At 36.0% G+C, this 12,076-nt stretch overlaps 1 protein-coding gene across 3 annotated transcripts; it reads right to left on the reverse strand.

Annotated features, from left to right (window-relative positions):
• Positions 1 to 192: 192 nt before the first annotated feature.
• Positions 193 to 8,212, reverse strand: LOC103331483 (Galactose oxidase/kelch repeat superfamily protein). 3 transcript variants are annotated; one of them, XM_008234103.3, is made up of 15 exons: positions 8,002 to 8,212; positions 6,979 to 7,024; positions 6,345 to 6,470; positions 6,007 to 6,084; positions 5,816 to 5,929; positions 5,626 to 5,692; positions 5,442 to 5,503; positions 4,916 to 5,055; positions 4,704 to 4,830; positions 3,826 to 3,940; positions 3,600 to 3,688; positions 2,757 to 2,840; positions 1,093 to 1,410; positions 954 to 1,013; positions 193 to 829 (listed from the first exon to the last, which is right to left on the reverse strand). In XM_008234103.3, the coding sequence occupies exons 2-15, from the start codon at positions 6,982 to 6,984 to the stop codon at positions 647 to 649; spliced, it is 1,569 nt and encodes a 522-aa protein (XP_008232325.2). In that variant the 5' UTR covers positions 6,985 to 7,024; positions 8,002 to 8,212; the 3' UTR covers positions 193 to 646. The 3 variants fall into 3 exon arrangements, with proteins under 3 accessions (XP_008232325.2, XP_016650156.2, XP_008232327.2); XM_016794670.2 differs by having other exon boundaries at positions 6,979 to 7,031; positions 8,002 to 8,203; XM_008234105.3 differs by lacking the exon at positions 6,979 to 7,024 and having other exon boundaries at positions 8,002 to 8,203.
• Positions 8,213 to 12,076: the final 3,864 nt, after the last annotated feature.

The raw sequence follows: 12,076 nt of genomic DNA on the forward strand, positions 1-12,076 counted from the left end.
TACCATGGTAAAATTGATCATCATGGTTGCGAACAATCAATCCCAATCCAGTCAATTCTCATTGTAATAAAATAGATTTCAGATTTGAAATCTCAATCCTTCTAGTAATTCAATTTGCGACAGTATTTGTAAATTTGTAACACACAAAACTTGACCGACTTTAATCAAAGATTAGTGTAATGACGAGTTGGATTGGCCAAAAGAATTAAATATCACAAACCTTTACCGAGGCCGTGAGAATAAAAACACTTCGAACAACTGTATCTGACAAATCCTTACTCACGATCACTTCAGACAAGAATAAAAATCTGAAGATACAAAAAAATGATCAAATGACTGATTATGGAATCCAAACAACAATGCTTTTACAGAAACATATTCCTATCTTAGACTGTATTTTTCATCCTTTTACTATCTTAATACGAAAATCTTACTGTAGGGTCATCACTTCGAGATTTTCCATTCCGACAAAATGCAATTAGTTTTACATATTCTTCCGCCAGGCCACTGCTGAGATCTGCCCGAGTTTCTTGAGAGAGCTGTCACAGATAACAGTTATAGGTGCTCCTCCCCAATTCAATATTTTGGAAAGGACTTCCATTTTTTCCCCTTTTTTTCAGGACTTCATGCACCGCCCTTACAACTTTTATGCATCGCTGCCGCCACCCCCAGCAATCCACCGCCAAACCCCGCCAGAACCTTGTCTCTGAGCAGATGAGGCAAGCTCCATATCTTGTTCCAATGCAGATTTTTGTCCCCGAAGTGCCTGTACTTCATCCTCAATGGACTGCACTGATTCCAGTTTCTTTTGTAGTTCACTGATTTGAGCCTACAAATAGAATATTGAAAAAGAATCAGCCACCATGTAAAACAAATTCCATCTGTTGAAGGGCACGTCAATAATTGACCCAAGCCAAATAAGAAAAAAAAATACAAATGATGGAAGGAGAAACCTCCAATTTAAAGCATCTTGATCTCTCAGCTATTAGTTGCCCTTGGACTGAGTGAAGTTCCTGAATGGGAAAGTTGAAAGGATGAAAAACTCTAAAACATGATAATCACCTTGCTAACTAGTGCATCTAAGGAGCATACCTTGGACAACTCAGCATGAGTATTGTTGACTTCTTCAATCTCCTGCCCGAGCCTAGAATTTTCTGTCTTGACTTCTGAAAGCGACAATTCCAGCACGCTTTTCTCCTCTGTAAGGGTTTCTAGGTCAATTGTGAAATCTTGTTCATAATGATGGTTTTCAGTCCCCTTGGAGTTCAATTCTGCTGTCTTGAAATCTAATTTGTCTATTTTAGTTAAGGCATATGCAGCAGTGACAGAAGCTGCTGCTGCAGCTGCTGCTGGTGACTGGAATATCTTTGGTTGTAATGAGTCCCTCGGTTTGGGCATCATTACAAAAACCTGTAAGAAAAGAAGAGGAAAGAAATCAAATAAGAGAACAAATTACATTGACAAACTACAATGAAAATTCATGGAAAAACAGCTGTCTGCAAACTCAGAAGAGAGAACATTAGGCATCGATTAGGCTGTAAGATTCGGCATCTAGTATTAGAGTACTACGCAGGAAGTTAACAAATAACCAGGCTATCACTCTAAATGGTAATTGTCCAGCATAAAGAGAGTATAAAACATTATGCACTGAGTTCTAATTTCCTTGTCTATCATCTCTTATTACCTCTTTATATATGATATATATATATATATATATATATAATATTGTGCGCTCAGTTCTAATTTTCTTATTTATGTCAAATGCATCCATGTTCCATTTCATTGCTAAGACACCAGAAAGGACTATTTTTCAACCTTCTAATTACAAAAGAATACAGGACAAAGATCAGATAATAGGATTGGGGCTCAATCTTTAGTGTAATAAATACCCTTTTGGCACTACAGAGGGCAAGTGCATGCCCATCAGGATAGCAGCTTCTTTTTGGAGGGTAGGTTCCACTCATTCCTTACCCTTTTAGAGGGAGGTATAAATCTTTGATAGAAACCCCACCACAAAGTTGGTTCTAGGATTGGTGATCATAAACTATCATTTTTCTCTTTCTTGGTTTTTATTATGTTATTTTCTGTAGCCATTATGCATCACCATATGCACAGTAACTGCACAACTGTGGGAGATCTTTTGTTTCAGAAAGTGTATCTTTGTCCTATTCTCTTCTCTAGCTACACACCTTAGAGAACTGGTACAACAACAGTAGAGCCTTTTGAGATAGCACAGACAACTAGCAAATAAATGCACATAAAGACAATTTATTTAACCAGTCGAATGCACAAATTTGACCATGTTGAACTATACTACCGGAGATTTTTCTTTTCTAAAAGGTGCCATTCTCAAACAAACTTGGATGGAGTTGCAACTTTTACATAAACAAGCTCCAAGAAAACTTTAAGCCTGACTCAAATTATTTTTATCCTGACTTGTTTTAGGGTGGTACTACAAATCATCATGTCCACTTTCCCATTGCTACCTCAAGATGAGTATCAGTGTATCACATGAGTACATGAACCCTTTCACTTTGCTTTCATCTAGATGTTGATCGCCATGGCCCATGTATCTCAAGTAGACACCATATCCACTTATCAGATTAGACAACTTCAATTATGAGTCATGTGGAAGTTACTGGTCACAAAACTAACGTTACTGCACTTTAAATATGCAAAATATAATGCACTTGATAACTTGTATTCATACAATATAGACTTGTGAGTAATGAACATGAAATTTGTCATTAACATACCTCATTGCTATAGTTCCCATTATAGCCACCAAAGGCAACCAAATGCTTCTTTCCATCAATAGTCACTGAGCAGACACTGAGTCCCTGTTTCCAAACCATATTCTTAAGTGCAAACCGATATAATAGAATTTCATGTTTACTCATATTAGAGTATTGACACTCAACCCTAACAGATACAGACTATACGAAAATGAACATAGACTTTTTTCAATGACGTACATGACTAAGTAATAGGCACAGACAAAACACAAGCAGAAAGAAATATTAAATAAAGAATTGGACCTTTAACCAAATTCTATATTCTTAAGGGGCTTTTTCAAAAGAGGGGAGCTTTGTTTTCCCCAAATACTAAGATCTCATCAATATTCTATCACATTCTATTTCTCCTTTATTTTTCTTAACATTTTATCTCTCTTACTTCACATGCTTATTCCTGTTTCCTTTACCTTTATGTATATTTTACAGTGTCAGAAATGTTTCGGGACGCATTTAATTTCTTTATAGCACTCCATATTTTCTAATGGAATTATTGCTTAAGAATATTCGCATTGTCATCAGTAGCATAGTTTGTGAAAAGGGCTAAAAGCTTTTTTCTTTTCCTTTTGAGGATTGAAAGAATGAGCCGCTGAATGAGAAGAATTTAAAAGGTATAAAATCTAGCCAATTATGCAGGTGTGTATGGCATATGTATCCTTTCCATCCCGTATATTACTAACTATGATCACTGCCATGTTCCTGAAGTATTTTTATGGAACTGTATCTCAACCCATGTAGTCATCCAACTTTCTTTTAAAACTGAAACTTGTAGAAGAAACACATATATAATCAAAGAAAGGAACAGACCTCACTTGCAAGTGCATCCCTGTGCTTCACACTGGTTGGCACTGACCACACTAGCTTAGACATATTTAATACCAGAGTTTCTGGGCAACCTGTAACATTTAATAGTTTGTATCATAAAAGCTAGCAAAGGAAATGTATCAACAAATCAGTAAAAGCCACAAGAGTACACATTAAGTGAATAAGTTGTTTCATTATAGATTTCAGTAAAGCATATAATTATGCATACCATTTTTGTTATCTCCGCCGCCAACTATATACCAGTTTTCATCAATTTTTATACCAGCATGACCAGCCCTAGGAGTGACTAGTTCACCCTGAACTTGTGGTTGGGACCACTCCATCTGAAAAATAATGGCAAATTGTGGGGAAGAAACAAAAAAGATTGATAATACAACAATTAATATGTGCAGCTTAAAAAGCATTGAGAATCATATTGTTGATATAGGACGAAGTAATTACATTTTCAAGATATGAATGAAAACCTTCAAAACTACGCTCCTCTCAAACTATAAATAATAAGTTCAACAAATACTCTAACATCCCAGGATGTGTGGGATATGGTAGAAGGCAAATGGACAGACTCAGCAATTAAATACTTTGCTCTTCATCATAACCTAATTCTCTTATTGTCCAAAAACCCGACAAGAACTTCTATTTGATGCATGCAGCCCACTACTGATTCGTATGATGTTTGAATCTTCTGATCTCAAGAGAGTATACAGATAGAGCAACAAAAAAAAAACATGAATCTTCTTTCATTTAATTAAAGGGCCGGATAGAAGCAAAAAATTTGAGAAGCTTGAATTCATACATAGAAAAATAGCTCTAACAATAAATATCAATTTTGGTATAAATCTAAAGTGAAAATACTTTTCAATATGGTCTCAGAAGGGTTGGTAGGTAATAGTTGTCTTGCCAGACAACATAATAATTACCAACTAACAACGTTCTACATTGAATTTGAACAATGACCTCCAATATGCTTCTAGCCCAGAAATCCACTTGTCAATAGAAAAATAACAAATTAAAACATTTTAACATGCACAGGTATTGTACAGAGCACAGTTTGTAGACTAGTTTTAATGTGATCGGTAAACAACTTACTGTTTGCAAGTCAAGTACATGAAGATCATTGAAGAAACTATCATGAGAACAACCACCAAAAATTAGAAGGTAGTGTTCTGCGTGTACTGCAGCTGTGTGATCGAATCTGGGAGCTGGAGGTGTCTGCCTATCATAACACAAGAAAGTAATGCATAACTCTTTGAAAAGCACGGCATAGAAGTAGTTTCAAATAAAAGTATAAAGATACTTACATTGCTTCCACCACATCCCAGGTCATTGTCTCTAGATCCAGAATATTAACATCATTCCACAATCTTCTACTCCTGTCTTCTCCACCGAACATTATCAGTCTAGAACCAACCAGTGTTGTGGACTGCCCCCCACGAGCTACCTGAAATATAATTGGCATGCGTACCAAACAGTTTCATTTACCACAGAACAAAATCAAATATATTAGAGCAAACAAATTAGAGAAGGAATATCACATATTGAGATCCCATTATATGGTCTATTTTCACTTTGCACCATGTGGGCAAATATCACTTTGCCATCACAAAATTACTCGGGTGTTACAGTTGAAATGGATATAACATCCACGTGAAATGCATTTGCCTAGGGAAAGTTTATTTTATGCAACTTGACAAAAAATAAATAGCAAAGTGATAGCACAGGAGGCCAAAGTATAATTCACCCAACTTTGAAACAAAAATAAATAATAAATAATGAAACAGTTGAAAGCAAAAAGCACAAGGAAAAACATGGATTTGATCATCATACCGGAACTTTTCCTGAGGTCTCCAAGATGCCACAGAGGTGCGTTTCCAGATCAATGACCCACACTACAAGTCCATTAACATTGCATAAGGATTTAACAATATGGAAATTAAAGTGAACTATCAAATGTCTCAGGAGAGATCTACACTATCCATGAACTAACAATATGGCTGTTGAAGTAACAAACCTATTATTTTGTCAGACAATTTCTTCGAATTTCCACCAAGAAGAAGAATTTTGTTTCCCCACTTAACCTATTAAGACAGAAACAAAATTGTTCAACTGCCTACTGAAAACCAAACAAAAGGAGTATAGGGCAAATATAAACAAATAAATACACACAAACGCAAAAGATAATTGTGCACATGAATTTTTACCATATTATGAGCAGAGATGGCCGGAAGAACTTCCTGCAAGCCACTGTCTTCAAATTTATCGGAATTGGGTTTCAGTTTTATATTAGACCATAACAAATTTCTAAAGTCAAAGACCTGCAAGAAGAGTCCAATACTACATTACAGCAAAAGAAGGACCTCAAAGTCAAAAAGTAGTTGAGCATGTACAATACCTGAACATCGGATAGGTGCCTACCATTACGACTCCCACCAATAATGTATAATTTTTCATCGACTACTACAGCAGCATGCTACAGTGGAAAGAAAAACAGCATGGTAAGTATTTAGTCAACAATTTCTCCTTTTTTTTTTCAAAACAAATAAAAAATATCTTTGTGATAGATAATGAGTACATTTCATTAAAGATACACAAAAAGTTTGATTGTCCACTTGCCATCAAAACAAAAGCTTTTAATCTTACGAATCAAGGGGGAGAAAGAAAGTGGACTTCAGAAGATATTTCCCTTTGATTTAATCTTAGAGTTTCTTTAAAGTTGTAATATAGGTGTACCTTATAGCGAGCCGGAGGTCGTGGACCAGAAACAGGGAGTGCTTTCCACTGGTCATAGGCCAAATCTGTTTGCCAATTGCTGGCATTGACATCTTTCTTAATCTCCTCTGTTCCCATAGAAGCCGTCTGCAGGCGAACCAATTGTTTTGGCTTGCTTAAGATACAGATCAACAAGAGAGTGAAGGCTACTAAAATAAGTTCACAGATGGAACTTCCATAAAAAAAATTCTTTTCAAAAGAAACATATTCCTATTTGAGAGGATAGGAACAAAAGGCATCACCACTAGTTTCATTTCAGAAGCACTATGATACAGGCCCACTTGAAATTGTAGCCTATAGGAAGGAATCACCTAAAATGTAGCTATTGACATAGCAGAGCAATTTGAAAAGTGAAATACTAGTACTAGATGCATTAAACATTCTCTAGTGTAACACAGAGTATAACAAGCGAACAAAGTGACAGAAAGGAAATTATAGTGGTTTGATCATGAGCAACAAACGCCTGGTACTGTTTGCAGGTTTCTGTTTTTTTTTTTTTTATAACTTTTTTTGTTGTTGCTAACTTTGCAAATTGGAGGCTTCTACTTTGCAGGAGGCAGTTTTTTGTCATCATATTGAAAATTTGTACTATTACCTGCATTTATATTTGGCTTCAGTGACCACCTTGTCCTCTGTAATATCTGATTGCTAACATTAATCAAATTTTGTTTCTCATTATAAAAATTAAAACAAAAACAAAAAGACTGTTACTGCAATCAATATGGAGGATGATGCCTTTAAAATTGAAGACTCCCAAGAAAGAAAAGGAATGTGAAAAAAAATGGGACCATCATGGCAAAATGATTCATGATCTGAGATGATTGATAGTACTCTTATGAGAAAAATGCTAAGTTGGGAAAAATCTTCCTCCTTTCCTTTTTGTTTTCTCAGTTTAGTTCAATTGCACAAGTAGCCTAATGATAATGGTTTTCGAAGGGACTAACAGGAACAGCAATTAAGCTCTGTTTATATGAAATTATGAAATCTACAGTAACCATCAAGCATGCCACAGAAACTAAAGAATTTATCTTATTTCATATAAATTAAAATGACCCAAAACGGTTCTTATTGATCAGGATGATTTATCCAAATAACAATTCAACATGCTATTAGTTCTTTGCATGTAATTACACAACTCCCTATCTCACAACATACATTTCATCCACTTTGGCAGAACTCATCGAATAAAATCTTTGTAAACCTTGTTTGATTGACAGACATCATTTGACAAGCGTCTACATATATGTTTTGTTGTGTATTTATTATTAGAATTCTACATATATGTGTTCAGCAACTTGCAAATTATACAGTGTTTAAGTAAAATTCACTATTTTCCAGCACAGAGCAACAATTAAAGAAGAAAATCAAGTACGAACAAAAATAAAAACTCATTTCACTTTTCAATCTTCCAAAACCAAAACCAACCCATCATAATTCACGTGAAATAAAGCTTAAACTTCCAAATTTCTACATAAAAAATCTCAGAAACCAAACAAAACTGTCAACATTCATCCATAAATCAACAAGCAGACAATTAAACCAGTAACTAAATAAAAAATTCATCCATGAAACGAGTTCAGATTTGATATGGAAAAAATGAGGAGAGAAGTTTATGCACCTGAAATTGTTAGCGAATACAATCGTTGAGGGGAGATCAGGGTCGAGATGGGCGGCCAGAGAGTTGGATCTGAAGGGCAATGTGAACGAGATCGGACGGTCAAGATTCGCTCATTCAGTTTGAAGGATCCAACACTAACGTTATGATCTCTGCATCAACAGGCGAGCAATTGCTCTGTGAGTGTCTCCGTACAGACAATGGAAACAGTAGAAGATTAAAGCCGACGTTTGGACTTGACGCATATTTCTTTTTAGGCCAAAAGTTACATTTTCTTCACTTTTCACCCCTGTAGTTTCAATTTGATCAATTGTGGCTTGTAGTTTCATAATAATAGCAATTCAAGAACAAGTAACGAATTCTGTCAATTTCTTTCACAATGTCAAAGATATTTCCGTAATTATTGATTTTCACAGTGTCAAGGGAATTTTCGTCATTATTGATTTTCACAATGTTAAGGCTATGATGATGAATGCAGGTTTATTTGTCTGATGTTGGCTATTTGGTTATGAAATTGGAATAAGAAAATTGAGATTAATTTCAAGGATAATCATATTTCTTTTTAGGTAATTATTATTATTATTATAGAACTAGAAAATTCGTGACTTGTCCAATTGCTACAATTATGAAACTATAAGGGCACAATTGACCAAATGAAACTACATGGACGAAAAGAGAAAAAAAGGTCAATTACATGGACAAAAAATGACTTTTAGCCTTCTATTTAAGGTTTATTTTTAATCATGAATAGTCCTTGACCTTTTCTAAAGTTTTCATTTGAATCCTTCAACTTTATAATCAATCAATTTGGTCTTTAATGTTTTGCTCAACACATCAATATAGTCCATCTCGTCGCATTTTGTCAAAATATTCGTTAAAATTTATTAGATGATCAACTTTAAAATAGTACTTTCATCAAAACACAACCTATCTACCTATAACAAAAAGTAAATCTCACGTATTTTGCTCAACAAAGCTATGTGCTCTCATTAATGTAACCTAAATGGAGAAAATATGATATTTTGGAGAAAAATGTTAGTTTTATGACTAAAATCCTAAATTGTAATGAAAATGCCCTTTTAAAGTTGGTCGCGTGTAGGGATGGCAAAAATCCCCACGGGGGCGGGTACCCGTCGAATCCTCGACCTTAACGGGGGGAGATTTCGGGACCAAACGGGTATTAGATACGGGGATGCCCGAACTTGAAAAATCTCATACGGGTATGGGGAGGGGATGGTATTGGCGTCCCTATCCCCAAACCCGACCGGAACATATATATGTTTATATTTAAATAAATAAATATATAATTATAATATTTTTGTTTAATCCTAAGTTAACATCCATCTCCTAATTTTTTCTAATCTTCTTTGAAATTTCATATTGATGTGATTTTGAATAGTTAAGTTGAACTTTATAATTAATTTGGATGCGTTGAATGATAGTTTAATATGAAACGTAATGTTAAAATGTATTATAAATATTTTTTATGTAAAAAAAATTGGGGATTTGGGGCGGGTATGGGGAATAGTCCCCCGACGGGAACGAAGATGAGGGTTCCCCGAAACCTATTAAACGGGGATGGGTTCGGGGATGAAGAGCGGGGACGGAGATGATATTGTCATACCCGGCCCCTACCCGACCCGTTGCCATCCCTAGTCACGTGATGACATGAAATTTTAAAGTCAATGAGGGCTTTTAAAAAGTTAAGAGACTATTTGTGATATAAAAAAATCATTTGTATAAAGATTTCCTTTTATTAATTCAACAAAAAGGAGTCTAGTTAATAATTCACATACTTTTATATATGTGTATATATATATACATGTATATACTTTAAGGGGAATTATTAAAATAGTTTGTATTGATAAAAATAAGACATATTTTGGAAGTATTTTAATTAATTTCTACTATTTATTTTTCTAGACAAAAAGGAGTCTAGTTAATAAGACAGATTTGTTTCTCAAGTGGAAACCATGTTCCATAATGTGGGCCTGAAAAGGAATCTCAGTGGGGAACAAGCTTGCAATTTGGGCTCACCAAAAAAGAAGCACAAAAGCCACAATAAAGCAAATAACCCAGGATTAATCAGGAAAACTACAACGGAGAAGGCAACTACCCAAAGCAGCAAAAAATACAAGAGAAATTATTACAAGGCAAGGAAGCAAAATAATGGAGAGAGCAATACCACTAGACGAGCAGAGAACACGAAAAGGGATGTCTTTGTTGAAGCAAATCTCACTGAGGTCCGTATAACTCAAGCAAAGGGCTAGCCTACAACAACTGCATTACATCAGTGATCTACTTATTATGGAACTGTCAAGGCATAAAGTCGACCTTGACAAGACGAGCTCTCCGGGGGCTCATCCATAAATATCGGCCTACTGCTGTGCTCTTAATGGTGACCAAGGTGAGTAACAACAGTACGAAGAAGCTATGGTTGTCAACATGGGTTCTATGTCCCACCCATCCGAGCAACTGGGGGGCTCAGTCTATAGTGGAACAACTGTTATGACTTAGAAATAATTGCTTTCTCGAAAAACTGATATGAGAATGACGAACGGGAAAATTGGTATCCAATGTATAGCTACCTAGGTCTATGACACCCCATGCAGAGAAGAGAAGGAGGACTTTTGGGCAACATGAAGTCTGACTTCCCTTATACGAACCTTCCTTGGTTCTGCGGAGGGGACTTTAACGAGATCATGTGGTCTTTTGAGAAAAATGGAGGAATCGACCCTCCCCTTATATACTAAGATTTCTCCAGGATTTTATAAAAAGACTGAACTCCTGGACTTGATAGGGGGCTTGCGAACTTGAATTGGTAGGAACTCTAGCCAAACTCAATGATCATGCACCACCCTCTCATTAGATTCGATCACAATCCTATCATTTTGGAAACTGACCAGTCTTTCCAAAAAGGGAAGAAACTTTTTAAATTTGAATCCTACTGGGCAGAAGATGAGGAAGTAAGACAAATTGTTTAGAGAGGTTGGGCTTCTTAGGTTCAAGATCCGTCAATTGAGAAATGGAGACGTAAGCTTGAGACGTGCTCTAAGCTCTTGCAACGGTGGAGTAAGGATAAGTTTGCGAATAATAAGAAAAAAAAACTCCAAGAATTGTATGTTGCAGAAAAACAAGCCTGTTGGGAGAATAATCATGATGATATCAAAAGGATAATAGTTGAGATCAATGAGAATTGGGCCCAAGAGGAAAAATATTGGCACCAGCGGTCTCGAGTCAAGTGGTTAAAGGAGGAAGATGCCAATACTGCCTTTTTCACCATTCCACAATTGCTCGAAGAAGACAGAACATAATTGTAAGGATCAAAGATAACAACGGTCAATGGTACTCTGGAGATTATGAGACTCGATGTGTTTTTTAGGACCACTTCAAGACTCTATTTTCCACCGAGGCTGCACATAATGAAGATGATATCTTATGTTGTGTGGATCATGTTGTTTCAAATTAAACCAACTATGCACTGTTGCAGGACATAATTGTTCAAGAGGTGAAGGAGGTGGCATTGCAAATGGATTCTCTCAAGGCACCCGGGCCAGACGGCTATCAGGGGATCTTTTATCAAAATTACTAGGAGATTGTCCACTAAGATGTCCAGGGCACTGTAGAGGAATTCTTTGCTGGGAGAACTAGCCGGGGCCCTAAATAGTACCAATATTGTGCTTATTCCAAAGTCCCGAACCCGAAGAATGTTTTCGAGTACTGTCCCATCAGTCTATGCAACTTCTCTCTCAAAATTCTATCAAAAGTCATGGTGAACCACTTGAAACACTACCTTCCGCAGCTTATATCCCATACATAGAGTGCTTTCATTCCTAACCAGCAAATTCAAGACAACATCCTTATTGCTCATGAAATCTTCCACCTTCTAAAACTGAGGAAGACCACAAAGCAATATGATTTTGGAATCAAGCTTGATATGAACAAGGCCTACGATAGAGTGAAGTGGAGCTTTCTTGATGCAATTATGCTTAAGATGGGGTTTGATCCTCTTTGGGTCAAACTAATTATGAGTCTCATTCGAACTGTGAAGTTTGCTGTCACCATTAATGGCAAACCT

Source organism: Prunus mume, linkage group LG5 (assembly GCF_029339155.1).
Source record: "Prunus mume cultivar Tortuosa linkage group LG5, ASM2933915v1, whole genome shotgun sequence".
In the NCBI taxonomy this organism is placed as follows: Eukaryota; Viridiplantae; Streptophyta; class Magnoliopsida; order Rosales; family Rosaceae; genus Prunus; species Prunus mume.